Source organism: Hyperolius riggenbachi, chromosome 3 (assembly GCF_040937935.1).
Source record: "Hyperolius riggenbachi isolate aHypRig1 chromosome 3, aHypRig1.pri, whole genome shotgun sequence".
Taxonomy (NCBI): domain Eukaryota; kingdom Metazoa; phylum Chordata; class Amphibia; order Anura; family Hyperoliidae; genus Hyperolius; species Hyperolius riggenbachi.
In genome coordinates, this window is record NC_090648.1 from 502,156,316 (window position 1) to 502,181,542 (window position 25,227).

At 45.1% G+C, this 25,227-nt stretch overlaps 1 protein-coding gene across 1 annotated transcript in view; it reads left to right on the plus strand.

Moving 5' to 3' along the window:
* The window catches only part of POLR3B (RNA polymerase III subunit B), a 186,349-nt gene that overhangs the window by 84,905 nt on the left and 76,217 nt on the right, over nucleotides 1-25,227 (plus strand). Inside the window, 4 exon segments of the mRNA XM_068278323.1 lie at nucleotides 2,294-2,368; nucleotides 6,278-6,376; nucleotides 8,758-8,885; nucleotides 16,462-16,671. Of these exon segments, the coding sequence (XP_068134424.1) occupies nucleotides 2,294-2,368; nucleotides 6,278-6,376; nucleotides 8,758-8,885; nucleotides 16,462-16,671 (512 nt within the window).

The following is a 25,227-nucleotide window of genomic DNA, read 5'->3' on the forward strand; positions in this document are numbered from 1 at the left end:
TTCTCCAGGGTTCGGCTGGTTGCTGGAGACGTATCATTGGGCTAGAAAATGTTATCTGTCATAAAGGAGGCCTCGGTGAAAGCCCAGCTGAGACTCGTCAATGGCGCATCATAAAAGCGTCCGTCAACTGACAGGGGAGATGGATTCATTAAGCTAAATAGAGACGTCATTTATCAAAGAGAACAGGTATAGGCTGATGGCCAACGCACACGAGTGAGTCATGTTATCTCCTTGTTGTGGGTGATAATGGCTGTCAATCCGGTGCCAATATGGCCGCGGGCCGCCGATTCAGCAATGGATGCTAGCGACGTGGCTTACTCTTCTGAGTTATCTCTGTGCAGGCCGTCTCTCTCAGCACCAATGACGGTCATTGGCATGAATAGGACTTTGACAGCTCCTGATGGCTTCATGTTGCTGCTGCCAAAATCCACAATGACAAGAAGACAAATGTAGAGTAGAAGCAACTCCTCAGGCCTCACTCATTACTTCCACTCCAGTGATTTGTTATTGATGCCTATTCCATGGCGCTGAATAATAATGGATTTTCTTGTTAGTTGTGTGTAAAGGTGGCCATACACTTACCAATCTTTCCTCTCGATATACGGCAGATTCGATCACTTTGATCAAATCCCACTAGAAATCGATGGTGCAAACGATGCCCAATTGGTTGATTTCCGCCTGAAATCGGTCGTTTGAGCTAGACGGAAGATATCGCTGGATTAGCGGCGGGTCAGGACGACAGCGGTAGCGGTGTTCGGTTACAGGATGTTCGAAATACAGCATTGGCTGCAGAGCTCACCTCTCTTCTGCCACCTGTCTTCTCTCCATCCCTGCCGGGCGCTGCTTCCTGTCTCTTCTCTCCCGGGGTGCCTGAGTCACGTGACAAACCCTAGAGGACAAACACTAGAGCCCTCCAGTGGTCGCATAAAGTGCATGCCACTTTGGCCTCTTGTGTTTGTCACTAGAGCCCTCCAGTGTGTGGCCTCTAGTGTTTGTCATGTGACACAGACACATCTCGTGAGACTGTGCTTGCTCACCATTACGTGACACACACTTTTCCCTCATCTTCCAACCAATAAGAGTGCCTTAAAGAGACACTGGAGCGAAAAAAAATATTATGATTTGTATGTGTAGCACAGCTAAGAAATAAAACATTAAGATCAGATACATCAGTCTAATTGTTTCCAGTACAGGAAGAGTTGAGAAACTCCAGTTGTTATCTCTATGCAAACAAGCCATTAAGCTCTCTGACTAAGTTAAGGTGGCCATACACTGGCCCGATTTGCGCCCGTTTCGACAGCAGATTCGATCACTGGGACCGAATCTGCTGCCAATCGTTCACGCTACACGCCGAATTTCGATCCATTCCGTCCGATCCCGTCGATCGCGCCGTGCGGAAAATAACCGTCGATCGCCCGCGGGTAAAGAGCGCATCGCTATCGGCGTTCGAGTGCCCGACGACCGACGCAATAGAGCCGCATACATTACCTGCTCCGCCGGCGCGACTCCCGGGTCTCCGCTCTTCTCCGTATCGGCTCTGGTCTGGTCTCCGGCATGCTTCCCTTCTTCCTGTCCTGGCAGGAAGTTTAAACAGTAGAGGGCGCTCTACTGTTTAAACTTCCCCCAGACAGGAAGAAGGGAAGCATGCCGGAGACCAGAGCAGAGACGGAGAAGAAGAAGAAGAGCGGAGACCCGGGAGTCGCACCAGCGGAGCAGGTAATGTATGCGGGCGGGGGGAGCGGCGGCAGCACCACCATAACAGATTGTGATCGGTTTCAGGCTGAAATCGGTTCACAATCTGTTTGCAGTAAAGGTAGCCATACGATCCCTCTCTGATCAGATTCGATCAGAGAGGGATCTGTCTGTTGGTCGAATCTGATGGCAAATCGACCAGTGTATGGCTACCTTTAGTCGTGGAGAGGGCTGTTATCTGACTTTTATTATCTCAACTGTAAGTGAACTGTTTACTTTTTCTCTGCTAGAGAGTTCATTACTTCACAGACTGCTCTGAAAGACTCATTTTGAATGCTGAGTGTTGTGTAATGTGCACATATTATAGAATGATGCAATGTTAGAAAAAACACTATATACCTGAAAATAAAAGTATGAGAATATTTTCTTTGCTGCTAATCTTCTAGTAATTATTCATAGTACACAACCAATTCACTATATCATATATTTTTTTTCGCTTCAGTGTCTCTTTAAATATCAGCTAGGAGGGGTGGGGCCTGCAGCAGAGACCCTGGTGTATACTGCTGAGATTAATGGTGCTCCACTCTCTGCTCTCTCGTAGGCCTTACATTATCGTGAAGAATCAGAAGTCTATGGTGACCAACAAACACATCCAGGAACTATCACAAGGCTACAGGTATGCCAATAAACTAATATGCAAGCATAAGATTTATTCCCTTTCCAATCCATCAACAATACTTTTTTTTTTCCCTGGTGTGCAGTGGGAGACGTGGGTGATCGAGATAAAGCTGCTGCAGGGGAATTCGGAGGGTCTCTACTTTCTTGCGCTAGAGCGAGGAGGTGGGCCAGCATCAGCGGAAGGGGCGGGGCTAGTTCCAGCTTGCTCCACCCTATTAGACACTAACCCATGTAATAATGATGTTGCACAGCGTAATATTGAAAGGGATCCAAAATTTGATCTACATAGCCTGATGCCAAGCCAGACTAGATCCAGCAATAGCACCCCTAGTGGTGAGACAAATGCACCTACATAATATCTAAATTATGCGGCGGAGCGTGAAGTTGGCGGCGATCAAAATGTTAGACTTATGGTGCCTATACATGGTACAATGAAAACGATCAATTTTCCTGTTTGTTAGGCCAAAACGCTTGAATAGAGTGAAAATCTAAAAAAAAATACTTTTTTTGGGATTGAGAAAAACAAACAAACAATTGTTTTTTTGGGTTGTTTTTTTTTAAATAAAAATCTTACCGGACATCTGGGTGATTGTTTAAGAAGTCGTGTACTGTACGATAGGTTGTATAAGAAAATGCTATTAGATAAGGCAACTTTTTCTTCATATTCAATAGTTTTTCTCGAATTTTCTGAAAGAATTGAACGTTCATGTATGGTACCTCGCATAGAATTTTAAGAATTTAAAAAACTATTCGACCTAAAGGAATAATCGATCAATTTTCTCTGATCGAAAAAAATAAAAATAAAAATTGTACTGTGTATGAGCACCATTTGTCCACCACTTCAATCTAAGGGTGCCCATACATCAAGTGACGATGGGCAAATTCGACCAAGATACAAATCTCTTTCTCTCTGATGGAATCTGATTAGAGAGAGATCTGTCGGCTGCCCACACACCACAGGCCGATTCCCGATCAATTTCATGCTGAAATCTCTTGGGAATTGTCTGAGTCTGCCACCTCGTTGCTGCCCCTCTAGTGTATAACTTACCCAACCCCTCCCAATTCCCCCCAGACTCCTCCCTGCATTGTGTCCAGCACCCCGCCCATCCATCTTCCACTTTCCACACCGCCATCTGCCCTTCACACGCCACGTGTGACATCAGACACGCTATACACCGGCGGTGTGAGACGCAAATGGAGCGGAAGACGGATGGGCTCCGCATGGTGGGCAACACAGGACAGGTAATGTATAAATGCACATGCCTGGGGGCACATATATACAGCACCAGGGGGTTCGTCGCTCATCCTAGTATCACTCGCTGTTACTGCTACGCACCAGATCGATCATAACGGACCAACGTCTTCCAGCAAGTCTGATCGATACATGCGACCAATTTCTGCCCAAAATTGGTGGCATCGTTGATCAGGCATGCACTTGGCAACCCTGAATTTCAACTGCAACACACACAATTGCTCACTGCCAGTTCAAGCAATGTGCTACCTTTATCTGGTCAGCAGGCGCCAGTCGGCCAATCAGGTGTACGGTCATACACCCTTTGCCTGCCATACCAAATCTAGCAGGAATTGCATACATTAGCATTCAGGTGGGAGGCTCGGATGGACGTAATCGTTGATGACATCTTTTACAGGGACCGCCACGTGTAGGCAACTCCCACACAGTATACACTTCTCAAAGAACTTCAGCGCTGACTGGCATCACAATTTCAAATCCACCGCCAACACCCTTTGAAGGTGGTGGATTTAAAATTGTGATGCCAGTCAGCGCTGAAGTTCTTTGAGAAGTGTATGCTGGGGAAGTCTATCTGAGGACTTTAAACTTCTTGGCTGCTTTTTGGACTATCACAGATCCTTAGCGCGGATATATACATGTATATCTCCCACACAGTCCCCTCCCTAACCACTCACCTGTCAACCCTAAATTTCATCCAATTCTATGATTATTGAAGGAATGGTCGATCAGCCGCCAAGTCGAGAGATGTATGACCACCTTTAGGGGTCTGGTGCTGCTCCACCTAGTGGCAGCCGTATTTCCTGTGTGGGATTATGTCCGGCATAGGGCCTATACTGGAAAGTGCCGAGGATTGGAATGCATTATGGTTCTTTAACAAATGATGACATTTGCCTGATCACTGGGCTCCAGGAAGCCTGTTCTCAAACTCTCTCATACATACTGTAAGATTGTGGCCGGTTTCCCCAGCTATGTTACACATTGTGCGCTACATTGGGCTTCAGAGGTCGGGCTGCGGTATTACCGCTATAAACTGTACAGATTGACGACGAGATGCTAATAGATCCAGCTTACATGCAAATTTTGTGCAAAACCTATGCAGCTTGACATTGGACCAGTCAGACTAAGCAGGAAATGCATTTGATTGGTCCAATTTCAAGCTGTCTTTCAATGCAAGCAGTAATCCCCTTATTTTTCGGCATTTAAGATGCACTTTTTATCCCTCAAAAATGGGGAGAAAAGTCCCTGTGTCTTATACGCCAAATAAAGTGAATCCCCGACTTAAGAATGCCCGGCGATATGACCCGCCACAATGTCGGGGACTCCCTATATTGTCCCATGTTTGTCCTCCGCTCCCCTGTGTGCGCTTCTCTGCCCCATGTATTATCAGAAGCGGCAGAGCAACTCGCTTAATGCACGGCTCCAGCTTTGATCACAGACCCCCTCCTCTCTTGCATCATCAGCAGAAGCCGGCACTAGGGGAACGGTGAAGGAGAGGAAAGGTCTGTGATTGCCGCTGGAGCCATAGTTCAGGTGAACCAAGCTCCCCCCCCAGGGCCCCCCCAACATGTTAGTTATACATGGGGGCAGAAGGGGACACAAGACGCCCCTGCACTATAGACGCACCAGGTTTAGTATATATTTTTTTTCCCCCTGGTTTTTGTCCTCTAAACCTGGGCGCGTCTTTAGTCCGGGGCATCTTATATGCTGAAAAATACAGTATTTGCCTCTTAGTGATCTTCTCTAATAGGCACAGAAAAGTAACATTTCTATAGCACTTTTCTCCCATAGGACTCAAAGCGCTTAGGCTCTCTCAGATTCAGTAATTAGTAGGATGAAGTATTCACACAACAAAAGTTATATTTCTGCAAATGCCAAACTGAACAGGTGGGTTTTCAGTCTGGATTTAAACACGTCCAGAGATGGAGCTGTCCTGATCTGTTGAGGTAAGGAGTTCCATAACGTAGGAGCAGCATGACAGAAGGCTCTGGAAACAAGTTTCCAAGTGGACTCTGGGTATGTCTAGATTATTAGAACCTGTGGATCTGAGAATGCGGGGATTGCTACGCAGCTGCAACATTTCTTTCATGTATCCAGGGCCCAGATTATTCAGGGATTTAAATATCAGTGGGCTGATCTTGAATAGGACCCTCCATTCTATAGGTAGCCAGTGAAGGGAATGCAGGACTGGCGTTATGTGGCAGTGACAGGGTTGGTTGGTTAGCAGTCTGGCAGCCGTATTCTGTATCAGCTGTAGGCGGTACAAGTCCTTGTTTGGAAGGCCAGTGTAGAGAGCATTACAGTAGTCCAGTCGGGATGTGATGAAGGCATGGACTAAGGTTGGCAGATCTTCTGGGGTGATGAGGTGCTTGATTTTTGCAATGTCCTTCAGGTAAAAGTAGGATGATTTCACCAAAGCAGAGATGTGAGTTCTGTAGTTTAAATCCCCATCCATTAGAACTCCCAGGCTACGCACAGAGCTTTGTAGATCTGTGCCTCCTACGTTTTGCAAAAACTCAGAATTTTTAGTATCTCATTGACCATCCAGTGTTGAATCATACACGATTGTACTGAGTGATGAAAATCTAGTGTGTGTACATTCCTTTAGTCATATGTCAGGTAAGCTGCTCGTCTTATTATTTCATGATCTATCCACAGGAGTTTTGAAGACTTCCTGCATGAGGGGCTGGTAGAGTATCTGGATGTAAATGAAGAGAATGACTGTAACGTTGCGCTCTACGAACACACAATTACCAAGTAAGTTACAGCCATGTACCTGGTATTACTGGGGGCCGGAACCCAAATAACCTAAAGGGGAACAGTAACCCAGGATGGAACTCCATCCCAATCAGTAGCTGCTGCCTCCTTTCCCAGGAGAAATCTTTACCTTTTTTCATAGATCATCAGGGGGGTCTGTGTGGCTGATATTGTGGTGAAACCCCTCCCATAGTGTGATGTCATGACCATGGTCCTGACAGTTTCCTGTCTGTGAATCTCGTTGCATTGTGGGGAAACGGCCAAGCAAGCAATAACTCCCTCTGTGCATAGAACGCTCAGTAACGAACATTCCATACAGATCACCTGGCAGAACTAAAGATGCCCCCACCAGTGATACATTTCAGAATGTAAATCAGGAAGAGGAAAGATTTTACAATGGGCAAACACTGACTAATCTATAAATGAATATTGTAATAAATAAGCAATTATTTGTATTCATTGTTATTTTCACTACAGTTCCTCTTTAAAGGACAACTGAAGTAAAATGAATACGGAGGCTGCCATATTTATTTTCTTTTAAATGATACCAGTTGCCTGGCAGCCCTGCTGATCTATCTGGCTGCAGTAGTACCTGAATCACAACAGGCATACTGCTAATCTTGTCAGATCTGACGATAATGTCAGAAACACCTGATCTGCTGCATGCTTGTTCAGGGGCTATGACTGAAAGCATTATTAGAGGCAGAGGATTAGCAGGGTTGCCAGGCAACTGGTATTGCTTAAAAGGATTTATGGTACCCGGAGAAGTCCTCTTGCTTCAGTTGTTTTAAAAGGTTGTGACCAGAATAAAGTTTGATATAAGTAAACTAAAGAATCACCATCAAATAAACTTTTTCTGTAAACCCCACATATCTATAGAGCTTCGAGCCAGCAACACTAGAAAGCTTTTCAGAGGTCTCTCAGCACAGTCTGTGTGAAAGAAAAGCCATGTTTACCAGCTGTTTTGTAACTATTTTGTGTCGGCATCGGGGCGAGGGGGAGGCAGAGCTGCGTTTTTAACCACTTTACCCCCCCCCCGCGGTACGAATTTCTCCGTCCCTTTTTCCCCCCTAAAAAACCAAGGGACGGAGAAATCCTTAACTTCCGCGCTCACGCCGCTCGTGCGCATGCTCCCACTGCTCATGCACGCCGCCGCCCGTTCGCCCGGAGATCAATGAACGGGAAAGTCCATTCCCGTTCGTTGATCTAAGCCCCCGCAATGATCTGCTGCTTCTTTGAGAAACAGCATGATCATTGTGATTTTGCCAGCCTCGTAGTGCTTCCCGTAAGCGTCCTTCCAGACGCTTACAGGTCGCATGTAAACATACTCACTGTATAGTATATATAGTAAAACTACACCGTAAAGCATTTTACATATAGAAATACATTACTTTTACACAATAAATTAACTCATTACCTCCCACACTCCCCAATTTTTTATTTTTTTTTGTAATTAAAAAAAAAAAAATTACAATAAAAAAAAACATAAATAGTTACCTTAGGGACTGAACTTTTTAAATATTTATGTCAAGAGGGTATAACACTGTTACTTTATAAACTGTGGGCTTGTAATTAGGGATAAATGCAAAACTGAAAAAAATGCACCTTTTATTTCCAAATAAAATATTGGCGCCAAACATTGTGATAGGGACATAATTTAAACGGGACAAATGGGCAAATACATTTCATAGGTTTTAATTACAGTAGCATGCATTATTTAAAAACTATAATGGCCGAAAACTGAAAAATAATAATTTTTTCCCACATTTTTTCCTATTTTCCCATTAAAACACATTTAGAATAAAATAATTCTTGGCACAATGTCCCACCTAAAAAAAGCCTAATTGGTGGCGAAAAAAACAAGATATAGTTCATTTCATTGCGATAAGTAATAATAAAGTTATAGACGAATGGAAGGAGCGCTGAAAGGCGAAAATTGCTCTGGTGTTCAAGGGGTAAAACCCCTCAGTGGTGAAGTGGTTAACCTGGCTATATACTGTTTACTTTATACTGCGTGGCAGAGAGGTACACAGGAGCATACAGACAGATCTGAAGCTGATGATTTACACACATTTGAAGCTATATTTATCCTTTCTATCATTCTGAACACATTTTACTCACAGTATTAGAGCCAGTGAAGATTGTTTCTGTATGCTGCATGTGCTGGACACAGTTCTCAGTAGTAATGCCCACAGTAAGAACTGTTCTCCTTTAATGTCATTCATTTTCTTCCTATAAAACATAAGATGATGAAAAAAAGCCTTTGCATTGCTATTTGCTAGTAATTATTGAAAACCTATGTGGCATATAGAATTTTAGATAACTTTGATACTTGTCCTTTAACTGTTACACAAAAATGTCTTCTGTGTTTTTCTTTTTAGACAAACGACCCATTTGGAAATTGAGCCGTTTACATTGCTGGGGGTTTGCGCTGGGCTTATTCCATACCCTCATCATAACCAATCCCCAAGAAACACCTACCAGTGTGCCATGGGGAAGCAAGCTATGGGTAAGAATATGGGATAGGAGTGCTTTGTTTGATATTATAATAACGATCTTTCACTAAAGATTGCACTGTTAACCCTTTCCACTCGTATGTCCCGCATTTCCCGTTGCACTCGTATGTCCCGCTATGCGGGACATAATTTCAGCGGCGGTTTGCGGTTTTGCGATTCAGCCAGCGCAAACGCGCTGGTGGAAAAGGGCCCTCACTAACCCTTTCCACTCGTATGTCCCGCATTTCCCGCTGCACTCGTATGTCCCGCTATGCGGGACATAATTTCAGCGGCGGTTTGCAGGCACATCTGCGGGGGGCAAAGTCCGATCTCTCTCCCCTTGTTTAGTGGGCATGTAAGAGTACATGGATCCCTAAGGATCCCGCTCCTGTGGCCATGGGAGACTGACTGGGGGTGCGTGCAGTCGGGATTGCGTGTGCGCAGGGACCCACAAACCGGCTGGATCGCGGACTTCACAGTAACAGAACTACAATTACTCGGTTCACACTTGCTCTAAAAAATGTATCCGGGGCTCCGTTTTTCAGCCCGGATCAAAACCGGAGCCACAGATAACAATGTTAAAAATAGCAGCTATCTTCACCCAAACAAGAAACGGATCCGTCTATGTTTAGGGGGATCTGTTTTCAAAACCTGAACGCTGTTTTGCAGCATTTTCCCAGATCGCACATGGATCCGGATACACGGAGGGGTAGTGGAGGGCAGTGCAAAACGGATCCCCCTCTACACAGGCTATTCTTGCACACAACACGGAGGGAGATCCGCATTGCCTACTGCCTGCTCCTCCCCTTCACCTCACCCCAATAGGTGTCCCCCAGGTAGCCTGAGGGGTTAGCGGGCACAGCGGTGGGTTCCTCCCCCTCACCTGGGTCCTCCTGTCCCCCTCCAGCAATTTGTGGCAAAAAGTGAGAGTGAGTGAGAGGGGACATAATTACCTGTCTTCCTCCGCTGACCCCGTGACTTCCGGCAATGCCGCCCACTAGAGGGCGGCATTCCAAGAAGTCACGGTGAGTAGAGGAACTAAGGTGCATTCCTGCTCGCTCGCTCTTTACTTTCCCTGCGAGGGGGAGTGGGGGGACCAAGGTGAGGGGGGCGACCCAACTGCCCGCCGCTGTGCCAGTTGCCTGGCATCCCTGCTGAACAATTTGCCTGCAGTAGTGTGAATAACACAAGAAACAAGCATGCATATACGGTAATCTTGTCAGATCTGACAATAATGTCAGAAACACCTGATATGCTGCATGCTTGTTCAGGTTCTGTGGCTAAAAGTATGAGAGGCAGAGGATCTGCAGGACAGCCGGGCAACTGGTATTGCTTAACCTCTTGCCGTCTGTGTCACGCCGATGGGCGTGGCCGCGGCGGCAGCCCCAGGATCAGCGGCAGCCCCAGGAAATCACTTGTGTGCTGTGTTGTGCGGCCCTGCAGCTTGGCCTTAAAGAGAATCTGTATTGTTAAAATCGCACAAAAGTAAACATACCAGTGCATTAGGGGACATCTCCTATTACCCTCTGTCACAATTTCGCCACTCCTCGCCGCATTAAAAGTGGTTAAAAACAGTTTTAAAAAGTTTGTTTATAAACAAACAAAATGGCCACCAAAACAGGAAGTAGGTTGATGTACAGTATGTCCACACATAGAAAATACATCCATACACAAGCAGGCTGTATACAGCCTTCCTTTTGTATCTCAAGAGATCATTATACACAGGCAGTGTGCATAGAGGGGCCAGGAGGGGGGAGATGCATCACAGAACCACAACACTGAAGAACTTGGCAGCCTTCCAGACACAGGCTGACAAGTCTGACAAGAGAGAGATAAGTTGATTTATTACAGAGACTGTCATAGTAGAAAGTGCTGCAGTAAGCCAGAACACATTAGAATAGCTTTTGGAACTTGTAGGATGATGATAAACAGGATGTAATTTTTGTTACGGAGTCTCTTTAAAGCTGCAGTGGCCAATTTTACGAAAAATGGCCTGGTCACTAGGGGGGTTTAGCACTGCAGTCCTCAAGAGGTTAAAAGGAAATAAATATGGCAGCCTCCATATACATCTCACTACAGTTTTCCTTTAAGCCATCCTGATGGCTTAGATTTTTTCTCCCAGAAGGGAAAGTCCCTCAGGGCCCTTTTCCACTAGCGTTCGCGCTAAACGCTAGCGATTGCGATTCAACAAAGTACAAAATTTCCCGGCGATTGCAATCACGATTTTGGTATGCAATGCACTGCGTAGCAGAATCGCGGCAAAAATCGATCTGCGGCACGATCGCACTTGAGTAAATACGAATTGCGGTAGTGGAAATTACCTACCGCGATTCCTATGTTCAAAGGCAAACTAGCGATTTTAAAATCACTAGCATTTTGCGATTCAGCATCGCAATCGCCGCTAGTGGAAAAAGGCCCTCAGTCCAGCACACGGGTGATTCCTGGCTCCTCCCCTCCCTCTGCCACACACAGTCAGACAGGATCAATGTGTACAGAAAGCCAATTGAGCCCAGGCACAGTCCCTTTGTGATGTGAGCAGTGAATGAGGGTTTTTTTTTCCTCTCTCCCCTTTTTGTCTGGAGTGTCATTTGCTATTCATTGTCTCTGTTTTCGGTGCTGGGTGTATTCAGCTGCGGTGACCCCGGGTCTCGCACATTTAGCTCCCTGGATACAATGCGCTGACGTCGCAGCTGATGGTCGGGGTACAAAGGCTGCGAGATATCTTCAGCAATAAAGAAAGGACCCTTTTTCCTCTGTTTTCTGTTATGACTAAACACCTGATGGAAGATTGATAGGTCAATAACCCCTCCCCCACCCCCGAAAAAAAACCTGTCGCCACCAGTCACTGTATGTATGATTATCCCATCAAACATGAACAGGGACTGTCAAAACTTTTCTTACAGCAGTTGCCTGATTTCTATTTAAAGTGGACCTGAACTCAGAATTTCCTCTCTGCTCTAAAAGATAAACAGCATAATATACTTTACAGAAAAACATTGCTTTGTAACTGATACAAACCCTGCAATAAATCTGCAGTGTGTCTACTTCCTGCTTTTATGAAAGCAGAAATAGGGTTAACATACCGTGTTTACAAATGAGCTCTCTGCCGAGGCAGTCGGCTAACACAGCTAAGAGATGAAATTACAACGTGTGCATCTGTCTCACAGATGAGGTGGAATTAGACAGGCAACACTATTTTTAAGGGGAACTGAAGAGAGAGGTATATGGAGGCTGCCATGTTTATTTCCCTTTAAGCAATACCAGTTGCCTGGCAGTCCTGCTGATCCTCTGCCTCTATTACTATTAGCCATAGCCCCTGAACAAGAATGCAGCAGATCAGGTGTTTCAGACTTTAAAGTCAGATCTGACGAGACTAGCTGCATGCTTGTTTCTGGTGTTATTCAGATACTACTGCAGAGAAATAGACCAGCAGGGCTGCCAGGCAACTGGTATTGATTAAAAGGAAATAAATATGGCAGCCTCTGAATACCTCTTACTTCAGTTCCTCTTTAAGGACATACAGGGTGCATTTCTCTATCTTTTCCTTCTGTCCTGTGCAAGAGTTCAGGTCCACTTTAAGGGTCACTTTGGGAGAAATGTACATTTTATCTGTATGCATTTAAAATGTTACAACTTTTCACCAGAGTTAAATGAGCTAGAAAGTACTTTTTTCTATGTTGCGATCACTTAGGCCTAGTGCACACCAGAGCGGTTCTGCTGCGTTTTGCGATCCGCTAGGGTAATGTATTTCAATGGGCTGGTGCACACCAGAGCGGGAGGCGTTTTGCAGAAATGCATACTCCCGGGCTGCTGCAGATTTTGGATTGTGGATGCATTTCTGCCTCAATGTTAAGTATAGGAAAAATGCAAACCGCTCTGAAAAACAGCAGTTCAGAGCGGTTTTGCAGGCGTTTTTGTTACAGAAGCTGTTCAGTTACAGCTTAGGGCTCTTTCACACTACGGGCAGCAGTAAAAGGCTAAAACGCTGCGTTTTTAAGGCCTTTTCAAAGCGTTTTTAAGGCGTTTTAACGCCAATACAATAGTATCAATTGTATTGAGAAACGCAGCGGTCAGCCCTAAAAAAGCTCCTGGGAGCTTCAAAACGCAACGCTCCAAAACGCAGCGTTAAGTGTGAAAGGTAAAATGAAAGTCTATGGACTTTCATTTTACCTAGGAAAACGCCAACTTCGGCTGTGGCGTTAAAACGCCAAAAAAGCCCTCTGGTGTGAAAGGGCCCTTAAGGGCCCGTTCTCACCTGAGCGGGAATCGCGCGATTCCCACTGACGGCAAACCGCTAGCGGTTTAACAAAAAACGCTACACAATGTAGCGAGTGGCAGTGTTTTCACTGCCGCGGTTGCAGTTAGCGATAACCGCAACCGCGCTGCATGCAGCGGTTTGCCGGCAACGAGTGTTCCGCGATTAGCGATCGTGATTAGCGTGCAAAGCACGCTAATCGCGATCGCTCCAAAACCGCCGCAGTGTCCAGTGATTTTTCTGCGCTAATCGCGTGAAAATCACTCCCGCAAAACGCCCGCGGTAATCGCCGGCGTTCTGCGGTTCTAAGTGTGAACGGGCCCTTACTGTAACAATATATGAAATCTACTACACCAAAACCGCTTACCAAAACCGCAAAATGCTAGGTGAAACGCTACAGAAAAATAAAAGCGTTTCAAAATCTGCTAGCATTTTGCTGATCTGCTAGCGGTTTTTGGTGTGCTCCGGACCTTACAGTAGGCAGTGAAAAGCTGACAGAAATGACATTTTTTTTTTTTTTAACTAGTCCCCCTCCTCATGGGAGATTTTCAGTATTTCCTTCATTCTGTACCTTACATGGAAAACGTTGGCATATGGGCGAAATCTATCCCACATTGCCATGAAATTTGGCCTGCAAGTAGACGCCAAGTAACTGTATAGGGGAGGGAGGGGGCCACTAGACATCAGGTAACTGTATAGGGGAGGAAGGGGGAGCCCACTAGACACCAGAGACCTGTATAGGGGAGGGAAGGGGCCATTAGACGCCACAGAACTGTATGGGGAGGGAGGGGGCCACTAGACACCAGGGAACTGTATAGGGTAGGGAGGGAGACCACTAGACACCAGGTAACTGTATAGGGGAGGGAGGGACCACTAGACGCCAGAGAACTGTAAAGGGGAGGGAGGGGGCCACTAGACACCACGGAACTGTATGAGGAGGGGGCCACTTGACACCAGGTTACTATAGGGGAGGGAGGGGGTCACTAGACACCAGGGAACTGTATAGGGGAGGGGGGCACTAGACACCAGGGAACTGTGTATAGGGTAGGGAGGGGGACCACTAGACACCAGGGAACTGTATAGGGGAGGGAGAGGGACCACTAGACGCCAGAGAACTGTATAGGAGAGGGAGGGGACCACTAGACACCAGAGAACTGTATAGGGGAGGGAGGGGCCACCAGACACCAGGGAACTGTATAAGGGAGGGTGGAGGCCACTAGACATCAGGTAACTGTATAGGGGAGGGGCCACTAGACCCCAGGGAACTGTGCAGGATACGGAGGGGTGGGGAGACATGGGTGCTCTAAATATGATTGATCTGGGGTGATGCATTCATTAACTTTCATACCATTAAAACCGGTTTACGGCGGGAAAAGACAGTTCCTGGAGTTTGAATGTGAACTTTTCCTTGGATGATAACCCTCAAGGATTTTACAGGGTTAAAAGAAACTAACGGGTAGGTAACGGCTGTATGACTTTTTATTTCATAGATCTCTAAGCCCACCCCCCCCCCCCTCCCCCGGGTATTTATTCTGCGGTGGGTGTTTTGTATCCTTACAAGCCTCTTCATGGTTGTGTCCTATGTTTGTGCTTTTTATGGAATGGAGATTTTGTGCTCTCGGCATTCAGAAGACTGCGTTCCGGGCCCTTTTGTAGTCTCCTGCATCACCTCTCTAATAACCGCAGTAACTTTATGGAGCCATAAACTGTATTGTTGGGAGGATTGTGAACATAACAATACCAAACATCTGACATCTTATGACCTGAAACCGAATCTAAAATGAACTAAAATCAACGTTTTGTTCTGCGGTTGGCTAATTGCATCAGCATGCCGGGACTCAGCGTTTTACTGCCGCGGGCAATCGCCAGGCATTAATCGCTTAACCATTCCCGATGTGGGCCGGAGTTTATAGCCGCCTTGTTAGATGTACAGTAGACCTGCAGTGAGTGGAAACACGACAATTAGGATATCGCTCAGAGGCAACGTGAGCTCTAGGGGAACTCTAGGGAAGCCAGTCGCTGAACTACTAATGTAACTATATGGAGGGGCTCCCCTTTTTATGCGTAGATGCAAAAAGGGTGCCTGAAATAGCTGCTAGTAGACTATAGGTAAAATGCCTGATATTCTACTGTTGTGCAGTGCTAATACCCTAACCCTAACCACTTCCCCTGCCGATGCCTAACCATAACGACACACCCTGCCGTGGCCTAACCATAACCACACCCTCTGCCGGTGCCTAACCCTAACCACTCCCCCTTCTGGTGCCTAACCATAACCATACAGCCTACCGCTGCTTAAAGGAAACATCCAGGCAAAAACAAAAATCCACTTACCTGGGGCTTCCTCCAGCCCCTGGCAGCCATCTTGTGCCCTCGCCGCAGCTCCGGTGGCTCCTGGTCTTCTCCTCTGCAGAATCCGACCTCACCAGGTCTGTTTCTGCGCTACACCGCTGACATCATCAGGACTGCGCAAGCGCAAAACAGCGAGGGCACAAGGCGGTTGCCCGGGGCTGGAGAAAGCCCCAGGTAAGTGGATTTTTGTTTTTGCCTGGACGTATCCTTTAACTCTAACCACACCCCCTGCCAATGTTTAACCCTAACCACACCCCATTGATGCTTAACCCTAACCACACCCCCTGCTGATGCCTAACCATAACCACACCCCCTGCCGCTGCTTAACCCTAACCACACCTATACCAATGCCTAACCCTAACCTTACCCCTGCCGATGCCTAACCATAATCGCACCCCTGCAAATTCCTAATTGTAACCACACCCCTGCCGGTGCCTAACTTTAACTGACCCCACTGCTGATACTTAACCTACTCACCCCTCCCTGCCGATGCCAAACCCTAACCACACCCCCTGCCGATGCCTAACCCTAACCACACCCCCTGCTGATCCCCAACCGACCCACCCTGCCGATGCCTGACCACCCCTCCCTGCTAATGCCTGACCATAACCACCGATCCACCCTGCCAATGCCTAACCCTAACTACACCCCTCCCGATTTCTAACCGACCCACCCTGCCGATCCCTAACCACACCCCCTGCAGGGTTCACCACCCCTCCCTGCCTAACCCTATACACACCCTTTGCCGATGCTTCACCCTAACCACAAGGCTGATTCCCTAAGGATTTCATGCTGAAATCAGTCGGGAATTAGCCTGGGGTGTATGAGCAAAGAACCGATCTCTCTCATCCGATGCAATTAGAGAGATTGGTCTCTTGGTCGATCTGCCCATCATCGCCAGATGCATGGCCACCTTTAGCATGTCTGTGACCGTCCCAAGCATGCATGCTTCGATTAAATTGTCTTATTTTCTTCTGGTTCAGGAACGATTGGCTACAACCAGAGGAACAGAATCGACACATTGATGTACTTGCTGGCTTACCCGCAGCGGCCGATGGTGAAAACCAAGACCATCGAGCTGATCGACTTCGAGAAGCTCCCGGCAGGACAGAACGCCACGGTGGCAGTGATGAGTTATAGCGGGTACGACATAGAAGATGCCCTCGTACTGAATAAAGCCTCGCTCGATAGAGGTGAGTGCCCGGGGCAATTGCTTTCAAGAGGGATTGCCGGCCACAAAATCGAATTCCAATTACCCACTGCTCTGCGTTTATTATGCAGCCTGCAACCTAATCCTGCATTGCCAGCATTCCAGTATAATCATAAATGTTTTTACTGTACTGAAGCTTATCTCAGTCAGCCTGGCCCTATTTTGGTACATTGCCAAGGAGAGGGAAGCTCTCCTTATCTCCTCTTCCTGCTCCTCACTGATTGGCTAAGGGCAGTTTGTCCCGCTTATTACACCATTTAAATGATTTCCCTTTCACAATGTATGGCGCCAATATTTTCTTTGGAAATAAAGGTGCATTTTTTTCAATTTGCGTCCATCACTATTTACAACCCTATAATTTAAAAAATGATATTAATATACTCATTTGACATGCATATTTAAAAAGTTCAGATCCTTAGATAACGTTGTTTGTTTTTTTTAATTGTAATTTTTTTTTTTTATTAAAAATTGTATGTGGGTAATTTTTGGTGTGGGCGGTAAACAGCTAATTATAAATGTAAAAAAATGTATTTATTTATTAAAAAATGGATGTTTGTGTAGTTTTACTATTTGGCCACAAGTGAAAAAGTCCTGGAAGCGTGATCGTACGCTTCCAGGAAGAGGAATAAGATTGGGAACTTTTTGAAACTCACAAAAACCGCAGCGTCTGGTGAGACGCTGTCGGCTTTTCTGCGGGGGGCTTCGATCAACGAAAGGGATCTAAAATCCCTTTCATTGATCGCTGGGCTAGCGCCCGGCGGCGGAAGCACGCGCAGCCCAACTGGACGAGAATGTTCGTCCAGTTGGGCTTAAGTGGTTAAACACAAAATAGCTCAAGCTCGCATGAAGCCAGCGTATACGCATGACATCTCCAAGAAAACGAGATTGTTGATTCCATGTGGTCAGCCTCTTGAGATTTTCACGTGTTATCAGCTTGATTGAGTGGATTGCTACGTCTGCGCAATATTCTTTGATTTTTCTGCATCATTTTACCCCATTGGGGCATTAGAACTTGTTAACAATTTATGAAATTGTTATAAAGAGTTCTGGTCTGTGCACTGACAGTTTTTTCCTTTAAAGGGATACTGTAGGGGGGTCGGGGGAAAATGAGCTGAACTTACCCGGGGCTTCTAATGTTCCCCCACAGACATCCTGTGTCCGCCCAGCCACTCACCGATGCTCCGCCCCCCGCAGACATCCTGTGCCCGCGCTGCCGCTCACCGATGCTCCGGCCCCGCCTCTGGTTCACTTCTGGAATTTCGGACTTTAAAGCCTGAAAACCACTGCGCCTGCGTTGTCGTGTCCTCGCTTCCCCTGATGTCACCAGGAGCGCACAGCGCAGGCACAGACCATACTGGGCTTGTGCTATACACTCCTGGTGACATCAGCGGGAACGAGGACACGGCAACGCAGGCGCAGTGGTTTTCTGACTTTAAAGTCTGAAATTCCAGAAGTGAGCCAGAGGCGGGGCCGGAGCATCGGTGAGTGGCTGCGCCAACACAGGATGTCTGCGGGGGACCATTACAAGCCACGGGTAAGTTCAACTCATTTTCCCCCGACCCCCCTACAGTATCCCTTTAAAGGAACCTGAAGTGAGAGGGATTTGGAGGCTGCCATATTTATTTTCTTTTAAACAATACCAGTTGCCTGGCAGCCCTGCTGATCTTTATGGTAAGTACCGTCTGAATCACACACCTTGAACAAGCATGCAGCTTATCCAGCCAGACTTTAATCAGAGCACCGGATCTGCTGCAGGCTTGTTCAGGGTCTGTGGCTAAAAGTATTAGAGACAGAAGATCAGCAGGGCTGCCAGGCAATCTGCATGGTTTAAAAAGAGATTAATATGGCAGGCTCCATATCCCTCTCACATCAGGTATCCTTTTCAATACCACGTCGATAAAAGAAAAAAAATGGTATTTTTCTGCTAGTAAACCAGGCTTAACAAGTTGTGAAAAGTAGTAATGTTCATACCCTGAGGGGCCTGTGATCTGTAGAGATGGTAAAGTAGCGAAAAATTGTAACATTTATAATATGTGCAAACATAGACAAATAATAAGAGGTACATTTTTTTTTCAGAGTAAAATGAACCATAAATTACTTTTCTCCTATGTTGCTGTCACTTACAGTAGGTAGTAGCAATCTGACAGAAGTGACAGGTTTTGGACTAGTCCATCTCTTCATGGGGGGGATTCTCAGCAAGGCTTTTATTCTTTATAAAGATATTCCCTAAATAGGATTTAAACGATGATGCTGGCCAGCTTCCCTGCTCCCTACACAGCTTTTTGGCAGTTGGACAGAGCAACAGTGCTTATGAAAATAAAGGTAGCCATACACTGGTCGATTTGCCATCAGATCGACCAACAGATAGATCCCTCTCTGATCGAATCTGATCAGAGAGGGATCGTATGGCTGCCTTTACTGCAAACAGATTGTGAATTGATTTCAGCATGAAACCGATTCACAATCTGTGGAGCTGCCGCACCCCCGACCCCCCCCCCCCCCCTCCCCCAACTATACATTACCTGATCCGGCCGGCGTGAGTCCCCCTCTGTCCCCGCTGTCTTTGGGCTGATCCAAATCGGCAGGGAGATCATCTGATTGGTCCAATTACAACCCAATGAAACCAATGCAGAGAAGCAGCTGTAAGGTAAAATGTGGAATGTGGAAGGTTCATTAAATTTGACATATTTATATCCTTTTATACAATACAAGTTGCCTGGCTGTCCTGCTGGTCTATTTAGTATCCAAATAAGGCCCACACACCACCTTTAACTTTTCATTGCTCCATCACTATATACACACACTCCACCGTAAAACCGGTGATCGTTTCGGGGCTACACAGTGTCCCCTTTGTCAAGGCACAGTTACGTAACTGCATAGTTGCGTAACCTAAAAAGTTCCTGTTAACCACTACAGTCACGCGCGCTCCTGCTGCCTGCCATTAAACACCCCCTCCGATCAGTGTATGGGAATATAATTTCCATTCACTGATCTAAGTCCCCCGCAGAAAAACCGACTATCTCTGATCCGAGACCTCGGTATTTCTGCAAAAAAGTTTCCCAGCCTCCTTGAAGTTCCTGGAAGCGTGATCATACGCTTCCAGGACTTTTTTGACTGTGGCTATCTTGTGGCCAAATAGTAAACTACACCCACATACATTTTTTATATTACATTATTTTACATTTAAAATTCTGTTTCCCTCCCACACCAAAAATTACCCAAATAATTAAAAAAATAAATAAAAATTGCAATTAAAAAAAAAAAAACAACATAAATAGTTACCCAAGGGTTTGAACTTTTTAAATATGCATGTCAAGAGAGTATCTTATATTTTTTAAAATTATAAGCTTGTAAATAGTGATGGGCGCAAATTGAAAAAATGCACCTTTATTTCTAAATAAAATATCGGCGTGATAAATTGTGATAGGGACATAATTTAAACTGTGTAATAACCGGGACAAATGGGCAAATTAAATACATGAGTTTTAATTACGGTAGCATGTATTAATTTTAAACTATAATGGACAAAAACTGAGAAATAATGAATTTTTTCCATTTCTTTCTTAATCTTCCTGTTAAAATAGATTTAGAAAAAAATAATTCTTAGCAAAATGTACCACCCAAAGAAAGCCTAATTAGTGGCGGAAAAAAACTAAATATAGATCAATTAATTGTGATAAGTAGCGATAAAGTTATTGGCGAATGAATGGGAGGTGAACATTGCTCGGATGCATACGATTTTCGACACTGTAGGGTGAAGTGGCTATAGTGGTGTGCGGACCTTCTTTAGATACTTGTATGGACTTTGGCTACTTGGTCCTCCACCCACCACCTCTGCTGGACATTGGTGTGTGATCCTTAGGATCAGTGCTTGTCTATTTGGCTGCAGTAGTGTCTGAATCACACCAGAAACGAGCATGAAGCTCTAGATCTGACAAGAATGTCAGAAACATCTGATCTGCGACATGCTTGTTCAGGTTCTGTGGCTTAAAAGTATTAGAGGCAGAGGATCAGCAGGACTGCCAGGCAGCTGGTATTGCTTAACCTATTTTGGTTCCTGGACGTAGTTTTTACGTCCAGGAACCATGCGCGCTACCGCGCGTGCACGCGCATTCCCGGCCGCGAATTCGGTAGCCAGGGAATCAATGTATCGGGCTATGGTGCCCGATCACTGATTCCTCTCCCCCGCTGAAAAAGCGACAGCTTCTCTCGGAAGCTGCGCCTTTTCTGGCCGTTCCCTTCCCGATGCGTCACTGTAAGCGTATGTTACGCTTAGAGTGACGTCATGTAAACAAACTCATGGCCGCCATCTTGTGGCCAAAAAGTAATACTACACCTGTAAGAAAAAAAAAATTAAAATTAAGACACATTTACATTATAAATCTATTGTTTACCTCCCACCCTCCCAAATCTACCCAAATAAAATGTTTACTATAAAAAAAAACAAAAAACCATTACAATAAAAAAAAAAAAAAAAAAAACATGTAAATATTTACCTAAGGGTCTAAACTTTTTAAATATCAATGTAAAGATGAAATATTTCTATATTTTTTTTATTTTAAACTTGTAAATAGTGATCGATGCAAAATGGAAAAAATGCACCTTTATTTCCAAATAAAATATTGTCGCCATACATTGTGATAGGGACATAATTTTAACGGTGTAATAACCGGGACATATGGGCAAATACAATACGTGAGTTTTAATTATGGAGGCATGTATTATTTTAAAACTATAATGGCTAAAAACTGAGAAATAATGAATTTTTCCATTTTTTTCTTTTTCTTCCTGTTAAAATGCATTTACAGTAAAGTGGCTCTTAGCAAAATGTACCACCCAAAGAAAGCCTAATTGGTGGCGGAAAAAACAAGATATAGATCAGTGCATTGTGATAAGTAGTGATAAAGTTATAGGCTAATAAATGGGAGGTGAACATTTCTCACATGAAAATGACGGAACCTGAATGGGTTAAAATGTAATAAATATGGCAGCCTTGTAAAATTTTACATATGTGCAAACATACAAATAAGAAATACATTTTTTTCCAGAGTAAAATGAGCCATAAATTACTTTTCTCCTATGTTGCTGACACTTACAGTAGGTAGAAGAAATCTGACAGAAGTGACAGGTTTTGGACTAGTCCATCTCTTCACAGGGGATTCTCATGGATTTATTTATTTTCAAAAGCACTTAGTGAATGGCAGTTGCTCTGTCCAACTGCCAAAAAACTGTGTAGCGAGCAGGGAGGCTGGCCAGCATCATTGTTTAATTCCTTTTTTAGAGAATATCTTTATAAAGAATAAAAGCCTGGCTGAGAATCCCCCATGAAGAGATGGACTATTCCAAAACCTGTCACTTCTGTCAGATTTCTACTACCTACTGTAAGTGACAGCAACATAGGAGAAAAGTAATTTATGGCTCATTTTACTCTGGGGAAAAAAACGTGTACTTCTTATTTGTTTAGCACATATGTTAAATTTTACAATTTTTTGTCATAGCGCCCCTTTAACCCTATAACCTTACCCTATTCCGTTTAAATTTGATGAACGTATGTTTGAATTGATTTTTTTTCTTTATTATTCTAACCGTAAAACTCCGAAATGGGGTCCTTTTAGCAGCACAGATGTCTTGTAGCCATCGCTGCTCCTGTTTGCTCAGCTTTTACCACAGATGTAAGATAGTGGAACGTAAATGCGTTGTAAAGATAGCATCTACTACAGGAACACTGAGATGAAATCGCCTTGACAGACAGCCCCGGCCAATTGCACAATCTGAGAGATGACACACAGCAGCGAATGAAGCCTGACCACTCCTCGACAAAAGACTGGCACCTCCAATTACCGTCATTCAACAGCCAGACGCTTTCCCCTCATTGTTTCACGAGACGAAACGCAGCACCAGAAACCAGCATAAAGCTCTGTTTGGCCGCAAACACTCCTCTGCCTGATGACATGTGCCGTAGTGCCCCCCCCCCCTCCAGCCCCCGGTACAAGTTTAATATAACTTTTGTTGTTCAAGAAAGGACTCCAAACAGGCCGTTGAATGTGAGCCAGTCAACAATGGCCATAATAGCAGCACAAGGGGGGGGAGAGAGACGAGTTCTCATTTTCTTACAGGTTCTCTTTTTTTTCTTTAACGGAATAAAAACATTAAAGAAAAAAACACTTATTTAATTCCTGCTGTATTGACAAAGCCGCGGAGGAAGAAAACGTGGAACGTCGGGCTCTAGCGTCCAAGTTACATTTCTGGGCATCGTTTTTCGGCAGCCTGGCAACCGGCGCAGCCATCTTGTCTAGGAGAGGGATAAAGGCGATGGCACGTGCGGCGTGGAGCGGAGGAAAGGTGACCCCCCAGCCCCTATTCACTAGGCCCTCATTTATTTGTTACTAATGAGTCGTTGTCCCCAGACCATCGCTCCCATTAGTGGGCTGGAAGATGGCCGTGAGGGCGGAATTGGTGAGCGGTGACATCGTTATCCGTACTCGAGTGGCACGAGTGAATAGAGGCCTATGGAGGGATCGCTAATCACACATGAATGCTGAGGGGTCTCCCGTGGCAACCAGTCAGCATTCTGCAGACTCACTCAAGTGGCTGTTTGATTGGCTGTTCCTGCTTCAAGCAAATCGCTGCTCTTTTCAGTTTTTTCCCCCCTAAATCAGCCAAATACAACGAAATAGCTTTTGAGGAAGAGAGACACACAAACAGCATTCATGGAAAGCACTCATTTGAGGAATATACAGAATATTTGCCATTCCAGTTCTTTTGTCCGGAGGAGGAAAACAGTGAAAATGTGTCTGGTGAAGGGTTAACCGCAAACTGAAGCGTAAAAAAACTTGTATAATGAATTATGTGTAGTACGGATAACGAATAGAACATTAGTAGCAATGAAAATAGTCTCCTTTTTATTTTCTGTTTTATATATTTTTTTTCAATAACATTGCATCATTCTGTCACAGTTGCAGTTTTAAAACCACACTCTCTTTTCAACTATAAAACAAATAATGACCCTTTGAACTTTCCTGCAGTAAAACCTTGTGACAAGCTTTCTCTCACTGTTTCATGGCTGTTTAAAGGACAACTGAAAAGTGAGTGACATGGAGGCTGCCATATTTATTCTCCTTTTTAACAATACCAGTTGTCTGGCTGCGTTGCTGATCCTCTGCCTCTAATGCTTTTAGCCATAGCCCCTGAACAAGCATGCAGCAGATCAGGTGTCTCTGACAATATTGTCAGATCTGAGCTGCATGCTTGTTTCTGGGGATATTTAGATACTACTGCAGTTAAATAGATCAGCAAGGCTGTCAGGCAACTGTTATAGTTTAACTACCTGAAGACCGCTCCATGTCGATGGGCGTGGCCACGGCGGCAGGTTCTGGAGCCAGCTACTGAAGGAGATCGCGCGCACCCCGCATCTTCTTATCGGGGGGGGGGGGGGTGGAGCTCCACCCCGTCTTCAGTCTCCGCCTATTGCTGCTTGGGAGACTGTTAGATGGCGTGATCGCCGTCTATTTACACAGTACAGTGCTGCGATCAGCAGCAGCGCTGTACTGGGGACAGACACTGGAGAGCGATCGGCAGTGATAGGCTGGCTGGCTGGGGAGGCAGCAGAAACGTTTTTCTTTTCATAAAAAAACAATATATTTATATTAAAAAATAAACAACTCGAGGGCGATCAGACCCCACCAACAGAGAGCTCTGTTGGTGGGGAGAAAAGGGGGGGGGGGGTAATCACTCCTGTGCTGTGTTGTGCAGTCCTGCAGCTTGGCCTTAAAGCTGCAGTCGCCCTTTTAGTAAAAAAATAGCCTGGTCTTTAGGGGGGTTTAGCACTGTGGTCCTGAAGTGGTTAAAAGGAAAAAAAAGAAAAAAAATATGGCAGCCTCAGTAGCCCTCTTGCTACAGTTGTCCTTTATGTGCTTCAGAAGACAGGACTGTAAGCTCTTTTGCATAGAAGTTTTTTTTTTCAACTCTTCCTGTACTGGAAAACGATATGAAACTCTCATTGCCACTAATGTTCTATTCATTATCTGTACTACCCATACAATTCATTATATCATACGTTTATTTTCGCTTCCAGTTTGCTTTACAGAGGAATCTTACTGAATGCAACTATATTATTAAAATAGCGTATATATTATTATATTTGTCTATAAATTAGTCAGTGTTTGCCCACTGTAAAATCTTTCCTCTCCCCGATTTACATTTTAAATTGATCACAGGTGGTGCCATATTTACTGCAGGTAAGGTGCATCACTGCGGAATGTTTTTTTTTTTTGCATGTTCCAAAGTGAGCAGAACCACCACCTAGTCTCCCAGAGTGCTCTGGGGCAGCAAGCTTCATAACTAAATAGCATAGGCTAAACATCACTGGGAAGGCAGGATTACTAATAATAATATTGTAAGGCATTATAGTATGACTGTGGCAGGGATTAGATTGTGAGCTCCTCTGCGGACAGTCAGTGACATGACTATGTACTCTGTAATATGCTGCAGAAGATGTCAGTGCTATATAAATACATAATAATAATATAAGACATAAGAC